This window comes from Vulpes vulpes, chromosome 7 (genome assembly GCF_048418805.1).
Source record: "Vulpes vulpes isolate BD-2025 chromosome 7, VulVul3, whole genome shotgun sequence".
Lineage (NCBI taxonomy): Eukaryota > Metazoa > Chordata > Mammalia > Carnivora > Canidae > Vulpes > Vulpes vulpes.
This window is the reverse complement of record NC_132786.1, coordinates 108,168,159-108,194,163: the sequence shown is the minus strand read 5'-3', so window position 1 is coordinate 108,194,163 and position 26,005 is coordinate 108,168,159. Positions and strand designations below refer to the sequence as shown.

At 35.3% G+C, this 26,005-nt stretch overlaps 1 protein-coding gene across 2 annotated transcripts in view; it reads right to left on the bottom strand.

Annotated features, from left to right (window-relative positions):
- Positions 1-7,033: 7,033 nt before the first annotated feature.
- The window catches only part of ZNRF2 (zinc and ring finger 2), a 95,268-nt gene continuing 76,296 nt past the window's right edge, over positions 7,034-26,005 (bottom strand). For both annotated transcript variants that reach the window (XR_012002739.1, XM_072764646.1), the window contains 3 exons: positions 20,464-20,569; positions 13,917-13,996; positions 7,034-10,949 (listed from right to left, as the gene is read on the bottom strand). Coding sequence is in view for 1 of the 2 variants with exons in the window: in XM_072764646.1 (XP_072620747.1) it covers positions 13,939-13,996; positions 20,464-20,569 (164 nt within the window). In the remaining variant the exon portion in view is untranslated. The remainder of the gene's footprint in view (positions 10,950-13,916; positions 13,997-20,463; positions 20,570-26,005) is intronic.

Genomic DNA, 26,005 nt, shown 5'->3' with positions numbered 1-26,005 from the left:
GACTCCATTATTCCACTCCTAGATATTTATTCAAGAGAAATGAAATCACATGTTCACATAAAGATTTATATATCAATGTACACTGCCACTTTATTCATAATAGCCCAAACTAGAAAGAGCCCAAGTGCCCACCAATAGGAGAATGGATAACAAACTGTAGTAGATTCATATAATGGAATACTACTCAGTAATTAAAAAAAAAGAGAACTAGTTCAAGCAGTAACACTGATGCCTCTCACAGATACGCTGAGCAAAACAAGCCTTATACAAATAAAGGACATACTTAATGTTTTCAGCTAATCTACAGTAACACAAGCAGATCAATGACTGATAGGGGATGAGGATGGACAGGTGGGAAAAGGGTGTAAAGGGGCTTGGTACCTTTTGAGGGGTGATGGAAATGTTTTCTATCTTGGTCGTGGTGATTGTTACCCAGGTGTATATATGTGCCCAAACTCATCAGACTGTACGCTTACAATCAAAGTTTTTGTTGTATGTACATTATAACTTACTGACGTGGCCTTTAAAAAGCTGTGACAAAAAAATCTGGTTAGAAACATAATCACTACTCTTACTAAGGAAACAGTCCTCTAAAAAGTGGAAAATGAGCTAACAAATCTGGTGTCTCTCCTGCAATCCTAGTGTTTGTAGTACTTTCAATTGTTTTCACCTGTTTTAGCAGCACTGACACATACCAGGGTCTGGCACCAGCATGAAACTGTTAATAAGTGCACAAATAAAGTATTTTCCAATGACTTTAATGATCTTATGCCTTGAAAGATCTGACACAAATGCTTATTCAAGAACTAGGTTTCACACACCATGTTATTTATGTATTTGCTATGCCATGCCTGATTACCAGCTTTTGCTAAAAATACTGAACCGTAAGCTCCATAAGGGCAGAAAACTTTCCTTTTTCCACATCAGCGTACATGCAGTGTCCTCACATCTATCAAATGTTCAAAAAATATGTGCTAAATGAATGAACCAACACTTCAGTTCACCCTGCATTCCAGTTCAAGTAACTCCCACACATTCATCTTTAGGCTGAGAAGACTTCAAGATTTCCAACATAGCTCTACGAATGAAAATCATGCTACAGCTACTCACATACTCACAAACAGTTACCTACAGTGGTTTTCTAGTGATTGCTGTGATGTAGCAATGCTATTTCTGAATTATTAACTGCTGCCATTTTTCATGCCTTTTGTTCCTAGTTGCTTATGGCAACTCACTCAGTGACTCACTGGCAGCTGCTGCTTCAGTGGGGAGACACAATGAGCATAAAACAAACTTTTTTTTTTAAGTCAAAGGAAGAAACATGAACTCGAAAGCTAAAAGGCTAACAGCCATGGGCTGGAGGCAGAAAGGGCTTTTAGGAACCTACAAACTTGGTGTGCAAAGTGAAAAAAAAAAAATTCAAGGACCTCAGCCTGGCTGAATCAGGCAGTTTTATTCTATGAACCACAGAGCTGGGAAGAATGGGTAATGATAAAGGAATAGTTTTCTCATTCAAAAAGAGCCAAAAGTTTGAGGAAAGAGAATTGCAGGAAATGTAGCTAGATCTTAGCTGTAGAGGTCTGTGACAAGCTTGGCACTCTCCTCCCCAAGGGCTGACACTCCATTTGGAGTATGTGTGAGAAACCCCTAGATATAGTTGTATATAGGCTGTACAACAGGATCACACCATTTAAAAAGAAAAAACAATGGTCTCCCCTCCCTATGTCCCAAGTTTATCTAATTTTCAGCCAAGTGTTAATAAGCATTATTGCTTACAGGGATCTCAAAGTTGAAGAGAGCAATATATCTATCTGTCTTCCCACGTGTAGCCACCCTTGTGGATAAACTCCCTGGCAATTCCACCCAACGACTCCTTTTATCAGGACGCTCAAGCACAGAATACCCACATAAACCAGGGAGCATCTTACTTCACCACCGAGGGTCTCTCAAAGCTGGATTAGGAAGTGTCAGTTTTGTGAAAGAGGGTCTGTTTTCTGTTTGACAAGCTTAGCATTTTAAGCATGGATGTGGTACAAAGCTAACTACTACTAGAAGGCCTGAAACTCATGCAACTGTCTCCACAAGGCTCTACACAGGGAGCAACTGAGACTAGAGCTATTCATTGGCACTTCCCACAATTCCTGCTGGCCATCACAAACACATCAACTCCTAACTATAACACTGATCAGAGCTTGTGCATCTTTACCAAGACGCTGTAGCCATAACAAAAGCCAGTGACATCTGTGAATGCAAATAAAGAGGATTCCTTAAATCATCAACCTTTTCAAGGTATTTGTAGCCTCGCTGAAAAAATTAGAAAAGTCTGACTCAGTTTAGTGACAACAGGACTAGATCTGCTCATGCATGGTACCTAATTAACTTTCAGAGATTAAGGTCTTTACCAAATTAGAATTATAAAACCTTCAAAAATATTTAGCTGATGACAGATTAGAGTGGAAAACCAACCTCCCAGACTCATGTAGACCTATCAGCCACTGGTTGCAAATGGCTCTTGAGTACTTAAAATATAGACTATTTCCAAATATAGATGTGCTATAAAATATGTATCAGATTTCAAAGACTGAACAAAGATCTAAAAATATCTCACTGGCAATTTTTGTACTGATTACATGTTAAAATGACAATAGTTTGGATATTTAAACACCTGAGGAAGGTCTTTATTAGCCTTTGCAATGTTTGAACTCCAACAATGGATGAACTGTTTGCTGTTTGACTTCCTTGATGGATATCCTCTGACTATTTGGATAATGAATATCCTTAACATTTACAGATTTAATAACACTTCAATTATAAATGAGCTACTTTAAAAGGTTCATGGCATACAGTTCTTTGATATTTTTCTGAAACGCAAATCTGCATGGCTAGCAGCATAGTTTGTTTTCAGTTACCCAGCTACTAAGTTATCAAGCCAATCAGAAGGGATTTAAGTCTTAAACTGACTTTGTTGGAAAGTTATTTTTTGATCAGGTACTTTTTAACTCTCATAAAATAATGAACACTGAATTCATAAGTTCATAGAAAAGAACAAGAATAAGGCACTATAAGGCAAAATTTAACAACGATCTGATAATCACAGCATCATTAAGGTATTGCAGAAAAAGTATTTTCATTTTATGTGAGAAGTCAAATCTTAAATCATGCAATGATATTTATGAATATAAGATTTTTTTCTTACATTTTAGGACAATTCTCTCTAAGGTATTAAGTTTCTATTATTCTCACAGGCCTTGCTTTGTAGGAATTCCTGGTCTAGGAAGTTCCAAGTTACCAACCCATGCATCTTTGAACCAATTTGGAGAAACCTGTGAAAGTTTAGTGTCCCTAGAGATGTGTTGTATTAGATTAGGGAATCTGTGAGAATGGACTCCTTGACCTAATATAATACAAGGATTTCCTAAGATATCTGCTGCTTCTCCAGGGACTAAATATAAAGTTATCAGTCCCCTTTTTCTGTCCTTCGCTAAACAAAGATAATCATGAAGTACCCATTGGCAACCCACAGCCTTCCAGGAACTAAGAAACCTCTTCTGGCCCTCCTCTTGCCTAGCCTAATCTATCTACTGCAGGTAGCATCCATCTTTCCTGTATAACAACTTCTACAAATACTCTACTTCCAACAGGAACTTTCTTCTGTTGTGAGTGGCTGAGAAGACTGGCATAATGGAAAGGATCTGGGACAAAAGAACCAAAGAGAAAAACTCATTAACGCTTCAGAATGCAACTCAGCATTTCACCATGCCAGCATGAGAAAACACAGCCCTATTCCAAAAGGCATATGAAGTTAAGGGAGAATGTGAGGATGGGCTGTTGGGAGAGGTCCAACTCAACCAACCTAGATGCCATTACACTGGCGCAGTGTACCCTACTTATCACGCACTTACTGACTCTTCTAACAGTGTTGGCAACATTTGTGTCTCAATAACTTCTGAACCCTAATAGCCACACACACACACACACACACACACACACTCTCTCTCTCTCTCTCTCTCTCTTTCTCGCAACTTGCCAACTATTCCTGTCTGGTTTCTCTCTCAAGGCTCCGATTTCAGATTCGATTTCTTGGTAGTGTTATCTCTGGTTCTCCAGGAGATACTTCTGACATGATCAGTTTTCCCCAAGTAGAGATACCCTGTCCTTAAGATTCAACTCTTCCCAACATGGAGAAAGTACAGATGGAGCTGTCCTGGTCTTGCCCTTTCATCCTGCACATGTAAATGAATACACCAAGATGAGTTCATTTTACTAAGTTTAAGTTCTTCCTCTTTCCTTTCCCTATTGTCATTCCTTTAGTTTTGCCTCTCCTTATCTTACCTGAACTGCTATAAATTTTCTAACAAAGTCTCTCTGCCTCTAGTTTCATTCCTCTCTAATCTGATGAGAGATCTGATGGTCCTTTTCCCTGCTTAAAACCTTTCAATTGTAGTCTGGCACATGCATCCCCTTCGTGCTCTGCCATCTGCTTACCTCTCTAGACCTAGCAACTCTCCAAGAATGTCCTGCTTGTCTGAACTATGCTCTCTGCTTGGGAATACCCTTCCCAAGCTTCCCACTGCACATGTCCTTTTATCCATATCCCCTGGAGCTATGTATGATCTATTTGTTCTTCAAGACTTTAATCATTCTCTTGCCTAGTTTAATGACCTTCCTCACTACCTCCACTATACCTTGTATATATGTCTATAACAGCAATCTTTATTATATGCTCACTTATTTGCTTCTCCCACTAAAGATTAAGGTCTTAGAGGTTAGTTGGAGTGCCTAGGGAGCTCAGTTGGTTAAGTGTCTGCCGTTGGCTTAGGTCATGATCCGGGGGTCCTGGGATCGAGCTCCACATCAGGCTCCCTGCTTAGTGGGCTGCCTGTTTTTCCCTCTCCCCTTGCTGCTCCCCCTGCTTATTCTCTCTCTCTCAAATAAATAAAATATTTTAAAAAAAAGGTCTTAGAGATTAGTTATCTTGCAATTCTGTAATCTTGGTCCCTAACAGTCCAAGAACCAAGTACGCTTAATAATTGCTGGGCGAGTTAATCTCTAGATTTTAGCATGAAGGAAGAACAGAATCCACAATGTCCTCTATTATATACGTAGGTTTTAAAAACACATCAGCTAGAGTCTAAGACATTAGTCCTGCATCTTATGACTGGAGAGAATAACAATTTATTCATAGACGGGCACAAATATTTTTATTGTCTATAATAACCACTAACATTATTAAGTGCTTAATGTGTTGTGTGTCTGTGGTGCATACATGTACCTTCCCAATGAATCCTCACAAAAACCTTGAGGTAGGCAGTAGTTTTACCTCTTTTTATAGGCAAAGGCAAGGCACAGAGAGTTAAGCATCTCATCCAATGTCACAGACATAGCAAAACCAGGGAGTCTGGCTCTGGAACCTGTGTTCTTAACCACTGTGCTACAAAGCTCAACACTTCTTATATCATGAAACCTGTGCTTCCAAAGATTAATACTCTTCTTTTTGAAACATAATGTAACACTACCAAGTACAATCTAAATTCGGAAAGTTATGATTATACACTGATAGACCATCCCTCCCCAAAACTTAATAGCTCTACTATAATCATATCTCAATTAAAAAATTTTTACAAATTGGGTTTCACATTAGAAATTTCAAAGTACATTTTTACTTATGGTTACTCTTGGTTCATTACCACTACAGTTGTTTCTTAAGTTGTTACAGAAATTCAACCAAATGGGCATAAAAAAAATAAAGAAACTGTGACATGTTAATTCATGGTAACCTTTCAGCAATCAGATAATTCTCAGTTTTACTGTAATATACTGTCAGCTTCTAGACATTACAGTGGATATGACAAATTACCCTGGAAACATTCTCTTATTTTCTATTTCTAAATAAAAGGATAATTTGGCAAGATCATATGGAAGTTTTATTGATTAAAAAAATCAGTAATGAACTGTTCCATTTTAGTTTAGAACATACAAGCTGTTCCTAATACATGTTCTATATTTTTTGTGATGGATCCTTTGGATATTTTAATTTAACAGGAAAATACTTTCTAATAGACGAAATTAAGAGGTATTATAGAAGAGTTGTTGAAACCATGAACAAAAGCAATGAAGTTAATATCTATTATTACTGTGGTTTTCTAAAAAAACTGATACTCATATAGTCATTGCAAGATGTAATGGACTTCTGTAATAAAGATCAATACCATCATCAAATTCCAAACTCTCTTTTAATCTCCCTAAAGGATCTGTTAACTGTATCATATGCATATAGGTGCTCAAAATGCTACTAAAAATGTAACCTTTTCAAGATGCTAGCACCAGGGCAAAGGCAGAACTATAAGTTTATAAACAGAAACCATTGGTACTTGTCAATCTCAGCATATCAAATCAAAGGACAGGCATGAAAATTTATAATAGGAGAAATCAGTCACTTTTGATTCTAAGACTTGGGGTTCTAACAGGTATCTCACAGTCCAGGGCAGAGCTAAGAAGCGCAAGGTTGGCTGACAGATACTAATATCACTTTAAAATTTTTCCTTTATTACTGGGATGTGAGTTTATGCCATACTGCTCTTTGCTTCTCTATAAACAAGCAATCAACAATTGATCTTATTTTTAGCCATTGGTCTAAAGTTAATGATGGCTTAAATATCTGAAAGTATACCAACTCTCCTAAATATAGTAATGTTTCAGCTAAAACTTAATATTGACATATCTGGTTTTCCTCAGTGCTTTTAATTCTTTCCAGAGAATCAGCTGGACTTCAAAGACCAGATATTTCCAATTCAATTCAAGAATTCTGTGATTTAAAAAGAACATTCGGCTTCCTAGCTTAAGCAGAGTATTCACAGAACGTGGCACTCAAAGTACTGTCTCGGTCAGTTATTACCAAAAGTTTTTACCCAGTCAGCTGTTCCCCAATTAGAATCACTAGTACACCAAATAGCAATTTCCTCTACAGAAAACCAAGTAGCAATATAGTTTTAGAATGAAAAGATCTGGATAGAGAAGTAGACAATAAAACAAGACAATTTAACTATTATTATTATTCACAATATAGCAAAGAAAAAAATGAGAAGTTATACACTTCAATTAAGGGGTGGAGGTGATGGGCCAAAGACAAAATATTGGCATGCTAGAATTTTTTAAAACTTCAAAAGTATCTGTACAAGAACAAGGGACATTTCACATTTAACACATTCTCAATATGTACTGAGTTCACCTCAGGATAGATCAAACTGCAAGAAAATGGCCCCAATGCACTGGAAGATTTCCTGCAACTAACAAACTGTATTCACAATTAATAAGCAACATTTACCTCTATGCAGTTTTACAAAGTTCCCAATAATCTGATTTATATGGAAACTTCCTCTGTGGAAAAATAAGATGATGTGGATATTATCTTCGATGCATAAATATGGGTTATCAATCACATAGGAAATTCAATTATTGAGTTTTTAAAAAGAGTTTCATGCTTTGTTCGAACATAGTAGCTTACTGTTAGGAAATTTTCTTTCTTCAACTCTCCAAGGTGGTAAATAAAACTAGGTATTATTTACACTTAATTTACTATCTTTTTCATTTAAAGAAGTATCTCTTAGTTTTGCTATACAGTATGTTAATTTAAATGACTGCTCTTAAACTTCACTATACCCAAATTTAGAAAGAAAAATAAGCTTTGAAAAGGAATCTGCCATTTTCACTGAAACATTTTTAACCTGAAATCTTCTCAAAATACATATTGCAAACATGCTGATGGTGCAGCACCCTCGGGCATTTTGAGTTACATTCTAATAAAGTGTGTTTAGCAGGTGAGAACTAAAATAACTGTAACATTTTAAAAGAAATATAAGATTTGCACTAAGAAACCAAAACCCAAATAGCATGCAACAGTTTACAACATGGCCTTTTAAATGTTGTTCAGCTATCACAAGAAAATTATTATAGAAATCATTATTTATATTTCAATCACAGACGCTGCTCTTAAAATACAATCTATGTCGGATTTAAAACCAGATCAGAAAAAACAGATTAAGATGAGGATTAGTCTAATTTCTCTGGCAAAAAGTCAAAAGTAAGAATAATCTTACTATCTCTTACACATTCTGGCAAAAACAAAAAAACCCAAAAAGCCAGATGAAAGAAAAATGAGGAGTCAAAATTGGCAATAAGCCCATTATAAAGAGTGGCACTAAAGTGAAATTTCAGAACATCGTGCTTTCTAAATATGCGAGTGCGATCTTACTGGAAAACATGTATTTACAAAGATTCTAGAAAGCTATCACCAATTTGGTAATCTAGGTTTTCAATCTTTATTTTGTCTCCATAATACCCAATTGTCAGTAGTTTCAAGCTACATACTTATATATCTAATGTGATTTTTATATCCTACTTAGACTATTCAGTGTCTACATACAGATTTACAAATATTGTAAGTGACATTGTGTAGAATATTATAATATTTTCCAGGGTAGCGACTTTGAGTAAAAATCGGAGTATCTGGGCTATAAAAACTTTATTCTTCAATTTCTAAATTCTCAACTTTAGGGAATCACTGATGGAAACTGAACTTAAAGTAAAAAAATGCTAACCTCTGTCAATTTTAACAAAAAAAGGGATTGCTATCAACAGATTTTTTTTTTAAGTTAATACTGTTCTAGACAAATCGAATAATCAAGGCGCATTAGACACAGATAAACACTGAACTCTCTTCTAAAGCACAGGAGCTTCTACCACAGCAGCTGCAGCACAGAACCGTGGCGCAGTCAGAGGCCGAGAGAGACCAAGAGGGCTAAAGGGCCGGATAGGACAAAGATGGGAAAGAACGAAGTATTAGAAGATTAAAAGTCAAGGAGGAAATCGTATCAGAAAAATCAACTTCCAGGAGAATATGAATAGGTCATTACCAGAGGCAGAGTTAATCTCTGTCTTTAAGAATGGAAGACGACAAAACAATTCTTACTATAACAATATACCAGTATAGAAAAAAATGAATTATTCACAGAATATTCTAAGAGGTTTTTTCCTGGGGTGAGTGGGTATGTGTGTTCTGTGTGAAAGCTTACAATATTAAAAATGTGAAACAAAATGGATTCGTATTCAGATTTCATGATAACAGAAAAAAATTTAAGGAAAGGATATTTTCCTTAAGGGAAAATTACTTCCCAAAACTGGTTTAAAAAGCACCTATGAAACCATGCTGTCAGCTGTCACAAAGGAGGCTTGGGATGCTTTCATCAATTGCAGCATAACAAAAGGCATTTCACAGCATAACTTTAGGGAAAATGTTATCTGGTCTATAATCACACAGAAAGCAATGAAAAACTCTTTCAATTGCTTCATAACCACCAATTTTTCTGGGTAGCAGCAGTTGCTCCTGAACGTGCCCTTTCAAAAAGTATGAAACAGAAGCAGAACAGGGAAAAAAAATTGAGAATAAGAGTAGCAGCATTAAATAGAAAAGCAAATGCTTAAATAAAGCAAGCTTAAAATAAGGAAACAGTACTGTGCAACTTTCAATTATATCAAGTAAAGTGCACTGCTTAAATGTTCACTGATAACATTTTCCCTGTATGTTGAAAATATGAAGTCTACATATTGGTATCTTTTTGTATTAAAAAAAAAAAAAGACATTCACTACTGTAAGCCCTGATAGCTCTCTTCCAGTATTTTTTAACCATTCAGATGTATTTTGTGGGAATATTTATTCACATAATTTTGCTTAATACATTTCTTTCTACACAAGACTGAATTTAAAAGTCTCTGTAACATTTTCAATTACAGTAATAACACATTAATAAATTATAAATTAACAAAATCTTCATATTTGCTTTAAAAAAATCATTTATCAAACACTAACCTCCAGATTATCTGGAAAATTAAAGATGCAAATTGCTATAAATCCGGCATCCCAATTAAATTCAGATTTTTAAAAGTATATAAAATGTCTCTCAAATTATTCCAAGTTCCACCCAAGAAAATTTTATTTTACCCTTTTCATAAGTTACTAACCTGCTAAACATTCTACCCAAATGTGGGAAACTGGAGATGCAAAGCACAATAAAATAATTACATGAAAAGAACAAATAAAAATACCCGTTAAAACAAAGTTATTATAGCTGGCAGCACTTAAAATTGGTAATTTGTATTTTTTAAAAAGTTGCATAGCTGCAGGATGATTCATTACTGATGAACTACTGAGCAGTTTTACTTAAGAGGAAATAATACATTTAATCGCAATTCAATAGACAATCTTAGATTTAGTTCATTAAAATGTCATTATGCAACGTGATTTACTCTTTGGACTGCATTCTGATACTGTTCAACCTTTAATTTCAAACATTACCATGTTTTAGCTCTCCTACGTAGAAGTCTATTTTATACTCCTGGGGATAAAAACAGAAGAACTTGAGATCATGGTCTACATTCAGAGAATGTTTTACTGCTTGATTACATATCTTGGTTTCACATTTAAGACTTTAGTTTATAAGAAGTACATTATGTGGTCTTCAGTTTAAGAAGAGATGAATGCAGAAACATCATGTTGGGGAAAATAAAGTGAGCCCCCAACTAAAATACAAGTCAAAACACAACTAGTGGCGCGGCTCTAGACAACTTAATAAAATCAACTTCTAAATCAGTTAACTTTGGCGTCTGAATACAAAATGTTTATCAGCGTTACCTATGTAGATGACTATTAAGGGATGTGCAGCATTTTCAAAATCCCTGTGTGTCCTTTATATGCATGTTTGGTACACTGAGTTCTGTGGCAACTGTCCTCTCTTCAGCAGGGTTATTCCCTGTATGATTGTCCATCTCTGCATCACCAAGTCTCACAGAACTCAGATTTCGGGCTGAGTATGCCTGCAGTTTTGTTTTCTTTTTCCAGAGACAGATCCTCATGTCCTCTCAGTTTTTCAAGCATCTTGGAAAGACAAGAAAACCTGCGCAGAAGCAGATGCATGAGGTTTAAGCAGTAGTCCATGATATTAATACAAATCAAAGTAGAAGATCCATTTCCCCCAGGAACAATGCTTTAGTTGCTAGGCGCTTTCAGACACTTACTTACTGCTCTAAAAACTCCTAAAATTAGTGTTCTGCAAAAGAAGAGATTTAAAGGTCACTGAAGGACCAATTAAAGCTTAAAATAGTCACAAAAATAGCCACCACATAAGAGTCATTTCCCCTCTGCAATAAAGACGACTCCAGAGTACAGCAAACACACAACACACAAGCACCTACACACCACCTATTAACCTTTCCCCAAATAACGAACAACCTCAAGTAAAAACAGTAAACAATTTCTAACTAATCAAAACCTTAGACAGTTACGTATCTCTATCTTGGACCATCCATTAAATACTTATGCTGAAGAGTATCAGAAATGCTGCACATGCTGCTAGATGTTCCCTTTTTTTCTAATCTTCTAGTAATAAATCCTCTTCAAATGCACACATTTAATCTGGCACAGCAAAGGGGATAGGAGAAATTTATCGTTTGATAAATAAGAGCAGTCAGAACAGAAACAAAAATCTGAGTCAAGATATTCCATAACTATACATTTGTAAAAATGACTCTTCAAGGCCCATAGAGTCCATTGATTTATAAGACCTCTAAGGGCAAGTGCCAGCAAACTCAGGTTTTTTTTTTTTTTTTTTTAAGATTTTTAAAATTTATTTATTCATAAGAGACACACAGAAAGAGGCAGACATAGACAGAGGGAGATGGAAGCTCCCTGCAGGGAGCCCCATGTGGGATACCAGGACCCTGGGATCGCGACCTGAGCCAAAGGCAGAGGCTCAACCACTGAGCCACCCAGGTGTCCCACTCAGATTCTATTAAAAAAAAAAAAAAAAAAAAAAGTCAGTAAAAAGACAATACTGATACCTAAGGTAAGAAAACTGAAATGCTATTTAAGACCAACATGCATACTGACTACCAGAGGAGACTCATGTTCCTTATATCCATAGGCTCACTGTGACACTAAAGGAAAAATTTAGCTGATTGGACCATGAAATAAAAACTTGATGACCATAAAATCCCACCTCACACAAAAAAAGTTTATTGCCTCTAAAATACATTTTACCTATAGGTGAAAACTTTAGACCTATTACCTTGGTATGTAAAATACTAAGATAAAAACTTCATTTATTAGCATTAGTTTTTAGTACTTCTCTTAAAATGCTTCTATAATTTTAGTCATAATTTTAGATTGGCCCAGATGTAAGGTTACACTAAAGATACACCAAAAGCATCTTCCTCTTCAAAAAACCTGCTCATCGTGAAATCCAAACATACCTGCACATATACTCAAAAGTATCATTCTACTGCCACACTTCCTTTACACGGCAATCTTATCCCAATTTACACCTCTGGTGTGTCAATATGATGTGAATCACCTCACAGTAAAAGTTTCAAAAGCTAATAGTCTTCTCGTACCCTCCAGCTTACAATGGCTTTCACATTTCCCATGGAGACCCACTTTAATTGTGAAGAGGTCTCATTTCATGTTGCAGTTCTTACTTTGGTTGCTATAACAGCTCTTCAGTGACCTCAAATCTCCTCTTTCAATACTCTAATCTTCTGCTATTAAATTATCCTCATTAAGGGCAACAACCTGCTCCAGTTTTCTGTCTTCAGGCCTAGCCATTCAGTAAAGACTTGTTGGTTACCATCTTAAGACTCTGAACATAGAGGCTCCAATTCCTGAAACTATTCCAGCACTGGCTAAAATGTTCTGCCTTGATGTAAAAACCCAATGTTTTATGTCAGTTCTGCAAGTCTTCTCACAAAAAGCTTTTCATATATGTGAAGTTACTTTTTCAAAGCTAAATTATTCATTTAACTCACTTCATGGAATATGGAAAATAGCAATAGTCAAGTGAGTTTATCATTCAATTCACTGAACACTTTCAGATAATGCAGGATAATGAATAAGTGATATCAGCAGAGCAAAACATTCTGTATTTGGTTTAAAATTCAATTTTTTTCTGTTTTGCTTCTACTATATATAGACACGCACACTATATAACAGGCTGAAGATATACTAAAGTGCAAGATTAAACTGAATGAATGAATACATGATGCAACTTTTTGAAGAAAATGCTCCTACTTAATTACAGCAAAGTAGTTAAGAACACAATCTTAGGAGCCAATATGCTTGGGTTCAAATCCCAGTTCTACCTAGGAATTAGCTTGACAAGTCAAGTTTCTTAACCTCTCTATAACTCTGTTTCCTCATCTGTGTAATGGGAATAGCAAGAGTCCTGAGCTCAAAGGGTTGTTACAATAATTAGATGAGTTATTAATAGGTGTAAAATGTTTACAACAATGTCTGACACATAATAATGCAACATAAATGCCAACTAATTATTATGATTAGAATTATAATATTATACTGCATTACCTAAGAATATACTTGTAAAGTTTGGGTAAGAGTACAGAATCTGATTCTGTTTCCTAAATGCATGATCTTGGACTGTTGTGCATACTGCTTCTTAAAGTCATGGAATTAATTACTTTGGGCCTCAGATTTCTTAGTGGTAAAACAGGGTAACATGTACTACAATGACTACATATATGTACATGTGTGAAGTTCATACCAATCATATATTTCACAGATTTAAGCACTAACCTAAAATTAAATAACCTAATGTGTTTTAAAGTACCAAGAATGGAGAAGTTACTCAATATGAGACTTTCTTCAGGAATCAATATACTTGTTTTCTATGTTCTCTTTCCATGTGAGTTTCCTACACAGTAACCTAACCCAATGTCTGGGACACAGATGGACAGACGGATGGACACACAAACACTTCAATAAATAAGTGAATGAATAAAAATGATGGCTAAGAATGTATAACCCAGGTAACAATTTAATAAGCAATTAAAAAAGAAAAACAGAGAATTACCTATAAAACAGGAAGCTGATGCTTAATCGGAAGGGTGCTCAGGGCAAGATCTATTTACTTCAAACCATTCATCTATGCAGCTAGAAAAGAACAAAACCAGAAAAACTGAAATACTTATGTTTAATTATTTAGATAATAGCCATAATAAAAATTCTTACTTCTTTCTTACAGAAAAAAATATTTTAAATAAGGATATTTGCCATATAAGTAAAAGATAAGGATCTGTTTATTACACTTTGATCTTAATTTATTATTATTATTTTTAGTAATCTCTACACCCAACATGGGGCTTGAACTCACAATCTTAAGACTGAGTGGCATGCTCTATGCTCTTCCCACTGAGCCAGCCAGGCATCTCACATTTTAATTATTCAAAGAAGTTAAGGAAACAACCTTTGCAAAGTTACACTATAAAGTAGTTTAAATAGAACAACCCTTACCAAAAGAGAATCTAAAGAACTACCACTTAAGCAGTATTCAAAATTAAGTGACAAACGTGGACAGATATTTCTCTCTTCAAAATCTTCATTCATGCAAATATCAATCTGTTCATGTCCCTAATCAATGTAATCAAACCATTTTAAAATTCTAATTCTTAACTGTATCATCTTTTAAAAGACTATATTCCTCCCTTTTTTTTTAAGGTTTTATTTATTTATTCATGAGACAGAGAGAGGCAGAGACATGAGCAGAGGAAGAAGCAGGCTCCCTGTGAGGAGCTTGATGCAGGACATGATCCCAGGACTTCGGGATCATGACCTGAGCCGAAGGCAGATGCTCAACCACTAACACACCCAGGTGCCCCCAAAAGACTGTATTTCAATACTCACATATAAATATAGCCTTTGATTTTAATTCTATCCCATTCTACAATACATATACATACACAAATATACCATCATCTAATTGCATTTATAAAGTATTTTGTGATTAGATCTGCACTGTTTAATGCAGTAGCCACAAGCCACATGTGGCTAAATTTAAACTCATGATGAAAGAAAAATGCAGTACCTTGGTCACACTACCGTATTTCAAATGCTCAAAAGCCACATACATGGTTACTGGCTATTCTACTAGACAGCAAAGATACGAAACATTTTCATCACTGCAGAAAGTTCTAGTTCACTGTGATAAATGGCAAGACCTTAATAAGGTTAAGTAACTTCCCAACAGCTAGGAAGTTACCCAAGTAGAATTTAAGCTGCTCAACGTTCTCACTGTTGACACATTCTCAAATTTGAATATGCCACAAAGTTAGAAGACTTGGCTGATATGCTTACAGGCAAAATTATTATGTATTATTCTCATATCACCTTATAGGATAGTTTGGTGGGTAAAAATAATGAAACAAAAAGGAAAATAAGTAACATATCTCATCCACATAATATTCTTTTAAATATCTAAAATAATTTGTTACCATTAAGACTTGTCTAAATAATCATGCCCAAATTGGCTTTAGAGATGGTTTTCAGCCTGTTCTCTATCTACTTACTTGGCTCTAGTTGTCCTCTGGTTTACCGGAATATCCTTTAAAATTAAGTACTGAACAGGGGTGCCTGGGTGGCTCACTCAAGGTAAGAGTCCAACTCTTGGTTATACCTCAGGTCATGATCACAGGGCTGTGAAGCTCCCCACTGGGAGTGGAGTCTGCTTGAGATTCTCTCTTTCCCCCCTCTCCCCCTACCCTTGCCCCTCACCTCCCTCTCAGAAAAAAATAAGTACTAAACAAAATACTCCAGATATTTTAACAATTCATGGTTCCTATGTGATTTAAAATGGGCACTTATTTTACAGCCATGTAATTTTGACTCATATTGAGAAATTATCATTGTATGTAATATTCCATAAATACAAGCATATTGCAATTTATGTGTCCATTCTTTTACTGATGGACACTTTCAATGATTCCATGGACATCTTATACATGTCTCTTAGAGCTGTTCTACTCAGAGTGGCCCACAAATACAGTACTAATCCATGAGTCGTCTGTTACCAGTTCTCAATGAGATAAGGAGCTTTTGAGTCAGAATACTCATTAATTTTGCCTCTAAACACACTTTTTATTTTTTTTTAATCACTGCAAGTCTTTTTCAACGAAGACAGTATTATATTGATTTACATTCTGACTCAAGCTCCTTTATTTCACCCTGGACCTGCACACTGAGTAGCAGCACTGTCCTAGAGTACAAGATCAAGAATTCCTCCAGGGATTACACACAGGAGTGGAATTACTGAGATGTAGAATATATACAGCCCATAGCTATTACAGAACTATTCTCCAAGTATAACAACTTACATTTGTATGTTTCCTGGCCATCTGGGCTTCTTCTTCTTCTTCTTTTTTTTTTTTTTTTCTGAATTGACTTAACAACTTTTGCCAAATTTTCTATTTTGCCTTTTTTTAATACAAATTATCCAAATATTTCAGCTATAATATAGTATACACATTTTTGATGATCCTTGTTTTCTACCAAATCAGACATATACTAAAACTAACAGGGTTTATGGGAAAACCACGTTAAGGCAGACCACTCCAATAATACAACCTTGTAACCAGAACAAAGCTCTGTTTGTTCCAGATAAATAAAATACCACTGTAGATATAGGATTTTTATTTTTTATTTTTATTTTATGATAGTCACACAGAGAGAGAGAGAGACAGAGAAAGAGAGAGGAAGAGACAGGCAGAGGGAGAAGCAGGCTCCATGCACCGGGAGCCCGATGTGGGATTTGATCCCGGGTCTCCAGGATCGTGCCCTGGGCCAAAGGAAGGTGCTAAACCGCTGCGCCACCCAGGGATCCTGGATTTTTTTTTTTTTTAAAGGTGAAATCAGCTTGACATAAAGACTCAGTTGGTAGAGCATGGGACTCTATCTCAGGGTTGTGAGCCCAAGGCCCATGTTGGGTGTATAGGTTACTTAAAAATAGAGGACTAAGGAAGGGTTAATATTAATATTAATATGGGGACAAAAGCCCAATGCACAAAATTTGAGAACTATGAATGAAGTAAGCAAGCACTTCCAAATAAATCACATGGCCTAACTGAACTGGATGTCAGAATGTTCCATGGATGGGTATTCTTATAGTACCAGGCACACCTCATATACTGGGTGTGTTCAATTCCAGAACATGGAAATAAAGTAAATATTGTAATAAAATAAGTCAAATAAATTTTTTTGTTTTCCAGTGCATGTTCACACTTTACTAAAGTGTGCAAAAGCATCATGTCTCAAACTATATGCATAATAGATAAATCTATTATAAATAAATAAATTTAGATAATTTAATTAAAAATGCTTTATTGTGAAAATAGGCTAACTACCACCTGAGGTTTTAGAAGTCACAATCACAGATCACTGTAACAAATAATGAAAACGTTTGAAATTTTGTGAGAATTACCCAAAACATAACACAGACATAAATAGGATGCAAATGCTGTTGGCAGTATAGTACCAATAGACTTGTTCTATGCAGGGTTGCAAGAAACCCTACATTTTTTTTTTTAAAGGTAGTATCTGTGAAGTGCAATAAAATGAAGCACAACAAAACAAGGTATACCTACGCTGTATACTCTCATAGCTTGTTCCCATTTACGTTTTCATCTGTTTTTATTTGATGCAGCAAAACACTAATGTGCTGAGATATTTTCTGTATGAACCAGTATGATAATCTCATTATATTGTCACTGTTCTTCAACCAACTGCAATGAGCTAAACCCATTACACAAAGTTACTGAAGGAGAATATTGTTTCAGATACCATCCCAATAAATTGTTACGTGTAGTGAAAAAAATTCAGTCTGAGGTCTAGTTTTTACTTTTTCACAGTATCATGATGCAAGAAAGTTTTAAATTTTATAAAGTTTATCAATTTTTCTTTCAAGTTTCTATTGGGGGGGGGAGGTATCTTAGCCCTAAAAATATTTACCAAGAGGTCAAGAATATTTATCTCCATTTTTTAAGATTTTAGCTTCCCTAGGCATATGTTTAGTCAACTGGGAACTGATTCTTATCTCAACTATAAAATAAGGCTTCAACTATTTTTCTATAACAATAACCAACTGATCTCAGTACCATTCACTGAATTGTTCATTCTTTCTCTACTGCTGTAATACCACCTCTGCCAAATCAATTTTTTATTCATTTACTTACTATGTAATAGCAGCTATTATGTGCAAGTACTTTCTAAAATTTAACCCACTTAAAACCTCATAACTCTATGAAATTGGTACTATCGCCTCATTTTCCTTCCCTGAGGGAGGGAAAAACTAAATAACTTAACATATCACACAATGAACTAGTGGAAGGGCTGGGATATGGGGGGAAAGCTTAACTCCCAAGAGTACATGCTCTTAAACTCCATGCTATGCTGTCTCTCATATATGCACAAGTGTTTATGGACTTTATTCCTTTGCCTATTTCACATTTGTCTTAATTAATAGTCTTATAATATATTTGTACAGGGCAAGTCCCCCAGCAGTTTTCCTCTTCATGAGTATGACTGTTCTTACCATATGGGTATCATCCATGTACATTTTAGAAACTTGTAAAATTACATGAAAAAAACTAGTTGAGATTTGAATGGGATAATATTAACTACATAATTTGGGGTTAAGTGACATTTTTATGACATTGAGTCTTCCTAACCACAAGATGGTATACTTAAACTTTAGATCTTCTGTATCTTTCAATGAAGTTTTCAATCTTGAGTATCTTTTGTAGGATGTATTCTTAACATCACAGCTATTGTAGTTTCTGTGGCTGTTAATGTTATTATTCTATTAAAAAAAAGTTCTTTTTTCTTACTGAGATATGAATGCAACTGATTTTCATTTGAGCTCGTATCTGGCAACCCTGCTAAGTCCTTAATTTTTTTTTTTTTTGGAAGGAGAGAGAACACGTGCATATATGCACAGAGAGGGAGGGACAGAAAGAGGGAGAGAGAGAATCTTAAGCAGGTTTCCATCAGGGATGCTCAATCTTATGACCAAGGGGGGACTGATCTCATGATCCTGAGATCATGGCCTGAGCCAAAATCTGACACTTAGCCAACTCAGCCACCCAGGGGCCCTTCGTTACATTTCTTCCCTAATCTACAAATTACTTAGAAGCATGTGTGAAGATTATTCATCTTTTATAACTGACCAAGGAACAGTTTTCTGTATGGTACCAATTTTTTGTAGTTTGCTAAAACTTGCTCTATGGCCTAGTACACCATTAATTTCTGTATGCTTCATATGTACTTGAAAAGAAAATGTATCAATTGCTAGGTGCAGATATACATACATACACCCATTAGACAAACCTGTGAGCTGTATTGCTTGATTGTTCTAGGTCTTTACTCATTTTGTGTATATCTGTTTGACTCAATGAGGACTATGTTGAAATTTTCCATTATTATGACATATTTGTCAATTTTTTTTGATAGTTCTTTAAATATTTTACCTTGAGACTGTGTCCTTTGGTTCACTAAAAAACTAAATTAAAAAAAAAGATTTATTTATTTATTTATTCATGATAGACATAGAGAGAGAAAGAGAGAGAGAGAGAGAGAGAGGCAGAGACACAGGCAAAGGGAGAAGCAGGCTCCATGGTGGGAGCCTGATGCGGAACTTGATCCCGGGACTCCAGGATTGTGCCCTGGGCCAAAGGCAGGCGCCAAACCACTGAGCCACCCAGGGATCCCCTAAAAAACTAAATTTTATATACTTTTATCATATCATACTAGTAATATTTTTCTAAAATTTATTTTGTCTGATGTCAATTTAGCTTTGTCAGTTTGCCTGTAGTTAATATTTGCCTAGACACAGTTTTCTATCTTCACTTTCATATTTTTCTATATCCTTATGTTTAAGTGTGTCACTCATCAAAAGCCTATCCCAATCTTTCAATCTGCTTTCAACTGGTAAGTCTGTCATATTAGATTTATTAAAATTACTGATACTAGTTTTATTTTCGCCTCCTTATTTTGTATTATTATTATTATGTTCTCTATGCTTTCCCCCACTCCCGCCTTTAAATAAAATTCTACCTTATTCCTTTCACTGGTTTGAAATGTTATAGTCTTCTATTTTTTGGTTTACCTTAACTAGTTTTTTAATCTAAAAATTGTCCTGCGTTACTCTGAAACCAAGAATACTTTATGAGAATCCAGATGGGTGCTGGAGCCAAACAGACGTGGCTAAAATCTCACGTCTTCCATTTACCAGCCACATGACCTTGGAGAGATTTCCTATTGTTCCTCGGCTTATTCCCTCAATTATAAAATGAGATTGTTACAAGATTTACATGAGATAACCTAGCTAAGCTGTTATAGACAATACCTGAGTAATAGTAAATGTTTAACAAATGGTGGATTTTTGGTTACAAACAGATTGGGGCTTAAATCTTAGTTCTAGCAGGAAATAAAAAGCTCATTTTTTAAAGAAACAGGGAGAGGGGGTTTCAATTAAGAAGAAAACTTTTTAGCCCTAAGGACAATGTGTTTGAAACTTTTGAGAAGCACTTTTTACTCTAATATCAACTTGGTTAACATAAAAATAAACTTACCCTTTATGATATATGCATAGACAAGGCAGTCGTGCTATAGTATCTCCCTGCTGCAATTCTTCAAGGCATATTGCACATTCCCCGGCATCTTTACTCAGTACATCCTCTGAGAAAAGAGAAAATGAATTCAGGACAATAAAACTGAAAGAAAAATTATGGGAACGCTAATTTATAAAGAGTGGTGACTGACATATTTTGTCAGAAATACATAAAACTCAGCACCCATATTTGAAATACTATTCATAAGTCAGTGAAAAATATTTACCTTTACTTATAGACAGCATCTCTTATTTCCATTTACATTTAGTTGAGGCATTACAGTAAGCAAGAATAGTGCAGAATCATGACTTGAAAAGGATTTTGCTATAAAACTTATCAGCAAGACTGTAATTTGCAATTTGAAATTTATTTTCCTTCTCTTACTAATCAATGTTAATTTGGTGCCCAAGATAGTTCAAAAAAAAAAATTAGAGTCTAATATGGCTGAAAAGGCATGAAAATACTATTATAATTTTTAAAATTAAAAAATAACAAAATTGGGTAATTCAGAGATCATTCTGAATAGGAGACTTCTTAAAAAGGTCTGCTTAACTCAAGAAAATCCAAAGGTAGATTAAAGTTTTTGTGTAGATTCTGAAAGGGACTTTTGGAAACTTGAGAATTTCAGACATGCAACAGTTCTTTTCAATCCTTTTCCAGAACAATGCCAAGCCAACACCAGGCGGCAATTAGACTGGCTTCCAGAGGGCCCTGCAGAGTGTTTAAAATACTACTATGGTAAAACCCTTTACAAAGCAAAAATTCCTTCTGATTAAAAAAAAAAAAAAAAAAAAAAGGTCCTTCAATTGATGTTTTATACTGAAAATTTAAATATTATATTAATGTTAAAGCTTTATTTTTAAAAGGATCTTGCCTAAAACAGAGTTATGTTAGCCAGATAAAATGAGGAAGAACTAAAACACACCATCGCTGGAGAATACGGAGAAACCGCTGAATGTATGAGAACTTAGTAAGCAGAGACAATAGAAAGCTAAAGCAGGAACACGCAGTATGAATTTATACCACAGATAACTAAATTACTATCTGTAGAAATAAAAATCAAATAGGCTAAAGAGCAAAGACGACACCAAGCTCTATCTAAATGCTGAATGATAGAGCAAGGTAGGAAGTTCCTAAAAGTCAGTGTTTGTCTGGTACTCCCACACTTCTTATAAAACCAAAGAATTTAATTGTGCATATATCTGTAATCATTCCTTGTAGAAAAATGCATTGTCTAAGAAGCAGTTCCCCCTTTGGCTACTTATTTTGAGACAGCATGCATAAAAGGAAACACAGACCTTACTGGGTCTATACCAGCAGATGCTAGGATTAACCGGTAAAGCTGGAGGAGTAGCAGGGCACCCCCTGTGAGGAAAGGTCTCAGCAAGAAGAGTTCCTGTATTCACAATCTAGAGAATATGCTTGTGATGATTCTAGCTAACTACTGGGTAGTTCACAAGCTGATGTATCACAATCAGAGACTTGACCAGGATAAGTAAAGCTGGGTAAGTGGAAAATGTTCTTATTAACATTCCCCTCTAGTGTCCTATCCCCATTTCTCTCTTCTTCACCCTGGAGCTCCCATCCATTATCTTCACTCCACCCATCCCAATCCTGATCCCAAATGTTTTCTTCCTTGTTTCTTGATCTCCATTTTCCTCTTATTGTTCTGGACATCTTTCCACAGATGGGAAACCAGTTTAATTTAAAAAACCTTGGGATCCCTGGGTGGCGCAGCGGTTTGGCGCCTGCCTTTGGCCCAGGGCGCGATCCTGGAGACCCGGGATCGAATCCCACATCAGGCTCCCGGCGCATGGAGCCTGCTTCTCCCTCCGCCTGTGTCTCTGCCTCTCTCTCTCTCTCTGTGACTATCATAAAAAAAAAAAAAAAAAAAAAAAAAAAAAAAAAAAAAAAAAAACCTAATTAGTGATTGTTAATTGTTATATTGGGACCCAGAAGGAAGCCACTCCAGTGGCCCCACCCATGTCATAAATCTAAACCTAAATCATCCTGCACTTATGGAAAACACCTCACTGTAAGGCTATAGGCAGCTTATGTTACCACAGAAAACAGGAGGACCTCCTAGCCAATCATGCCCTGTTTTGGGGCTGCCTCTTCTAATATTTTATAGAAATGGCTCTTGGGAAAATACCTTGGGAAGTGCTCATAAGGCACTAGGTACTCCCTCAAACTATGGATTGTCTCCCCTTGAATAAAGTACATCAAACTCATAAACTCATTATTAAATTGTTTCAGTTTTGCCATTTGACACACTAGGATAGCAGTGATAGGATGTGAAGGAGATGCTAAAAGATCTTAGGAAAGGTTAGTCCAAATAATACAGTATATTCTCATAGAAATCATTTCTTTCACCACAAAGATATACCACATCATAACGAGTCTAAGTTCTACAATAAACTTAAAAAAAAAATCAATCACTTTTTATCAAGCCTAAGACATCAATGATTATAGCATGTACCAGTAGTTTACACACGGGTAAGGAAAACAAAAAGCCCCTCAAAACCAAACCAAACCAAACCAAACCAAACCAAACCAAACCAAACCAAACCCAAACAAAAAAACCCACCATTAAAATGACACAGATCAATTTTAAGATGCATCTCATTTTCCAGAGCTGTTAAAAGTATGAAAAGGAAGTGTGTCTTAAAATTGGCAAAATATGGTATCACAATTTCTACCTTTTGGAATATATTAATATTGCATCTAAATTTAATAAACCACATAATCTCCATTACTTTATATGAAGAAAATGAGATAGCCAACTTTAAAAAATAAAAGCATTGCCATATTTGTGCCATATATTACTATGTAACAGATTGTCAGCACCAAATGAAAATAACTAGAAATCCATTAAGTACAAACTTCTGAATGCAATGTTCACAAAAAAATAAGTGTCTTAACAATACTTTTATGGTGACCTATGACCAAGTCTCAATTCCTGTTGGGAAAATTTTAATATCATGAAGGCCTTGGTTTTTATTTTGTTTTTAAGTAAATTTATTTATGGTATAACAACAAAGACAGATATAATCTGCATGTAATTAACATAATCAGAACTATATATTCTATGTTAAGAAAGGTACACCTATATATAAGAACATTCCAAGCAAACTTCAATGCAGAAGCAGCCAATATTCACTGTTAATAGCTTCTAGTGAAATGATCTCTGCTCAGAAATTAAAAGCTAACGTTAACATATCATAACTACTGCTCAACTGCATTTTGATAAGTCTGAGTGAAGAAACAGTTTAGACACTGCTAAATCCCAGTTACAATCTCAAATAGTAAACGTGCAGTTTTCAAGTTTGAAAATGCAACTTCCCAGAATATTGGTCTTTTTAGGTTTGAAAATGCTTTTCATTTTTTAAGATTCACTAGGCAACATGATTTTTACCTATGACCGGGGTTTGCTAGAATATTCTCTTCTCTCACCCATTATGACACTGTCCTTTCATTCAAAGGACAGTTTTGAGCTCGGTAATGTGAAATATTCAGAGTCAAATACGGCTGGGGAAAAATTACTAAGTCCAGGGTACTGAAGCACCTTCAAGACAGCTGGGAAAAGATCAATAAAAATCTTAAAAAAAAAAATCTTTAGCTAATTGGGGAACCTGGGTGGCTCAGTGGTTAAGCTTTTGTCTTTGGCTCAGGGCATGATCCCAGAGTCCTGGGATTGAGACCGCTTCAGGCTCCCCATGGGGAGCCTGCTTCTCCCTCTGCCTATGTCTCAGCCTCTCTCTGTGGCTCTCATGGATAAATAAATAAAAACTTGAAAAAAAAAAAAAAATCTTTAGCCAGTCAATTGAAAACATTCACAAAGATACTACTATAAGCAATATGAAGTAAACACTTTAGGACTGCAAAAACATTGAGGGCAGACAATTAACTAGCCAAAATTGTTATGAGAGAAGCAGAGAAGGGAATACTAAGACTATTTAACTATAGAAGTTAAATTGTCTGACTGGATTCCGGCTCTCCACAAGCACTTATAAATGGAGAGGCACTAAAGATAGGAAACTAAATTTTTATTTCCTTTTTCAAGTGTTGCTGATGCCCTACCTAAGCATTTGGAAAATAATTAAAGCAGAAGAGAACAATGATTTCTTTTTTTTTTTTTTTTTTTTTAGAACAATGATTTCTAACCAGAGATGGGCACCAGAATCACTTCGGTAGGCATTCTATCTCAACACAGAAGAAAATAAGTTACATATATGCAGGTCCCATCCATAGAGATTCTGAAATATATACCTCCTCAGAAATACAACTGCTATCAAACACCATGTTGAATTAGAAAGAGCATAAGATTTAAAGTTGAAAACTTAAGAGAAATTTCTATCCTCAAAGTTAGCTACATAACCAACAAAGTGTTGGTCAACTATGAGTTTCCTTTTACTCTTCTTTAATGTTAGTACAATAAAGGTACTCAAAATATTTAAAGAATCAAACTAAAGAATTATGTGAAAAACTTTCTAAGTTATCAAAACATTATACAAAATACTCACTTTTATTACCCCTGTTATCAGAAAGTACTTTACAGACTTCTCCAAAAACAAAAGTTGATCATTTTTCTCTTTTTCTCCTCATTCTGGTTATTCTAGTTGTTCCAACTTCACACAATGTCATAAATAATCCCATGCACCAGAAATTTCTACAGGACACTCTTGACTTAACCATTCCTAGAGATCTATTATAGTTTCAAGTGTGGGAACAAGTCCATGCAAACAATATGGCCTAATTCTTAAATGTTTTGGCTTCGTTCTATATTTAAAAGCGCTAAACATGTCCCCTCTGTTACTTATCTTTACATATAGTTACTGTAATTTATTTATTAATCCTATGATGTAACTAATGTTACCTTCACTTTACAGATAAGGAAATTAGGGCTCAAAGAAGTTAAGTAACTTATCAGAAGTTACTAACCTAAGTTCTGAGGTCAGGATTCAAATTTAGGCTAAGTTGTTGGCCTATTTACTATATGAATTTTGCTACAACAAACAATTTCACTTTAAAATAACATAATCAACGAAGCAAATGAACTATTTCAGGCAATTTTAAGTATGAAATACTCAAGTTGGAGATGGCTACATATCTAGAGGAAGTATTCTAGGACTGATCATATGTTTTATCTTCTGGAGTTACCAAGCTGCCGTCAAAACTAGTATCAGAAACAAGCTCATACTTTACTGCTTACTTCCTTCTATTCCACAGGGAAATAGCCCTATCCAATTAGAACTTTCCATGATGACAGAAACTCGTCTTTTTCTCTGTGCTGCCTGGAATGGTAGCTACTAGTCACATATGGTCTGAAAATAGCACTTGAAATGTGGTCAGTGCAACTGAGACATTGAATTTTAAATTTTATTTCATTTTAGTAAAATACAAAACCTGAAAATATATAATAGGTAAGGAACATACTCTTATAAACTAATTAAAAACTTCTGTAAATTGCTATTTTACTTATAGCCTCAAGCTCTTAATTTGC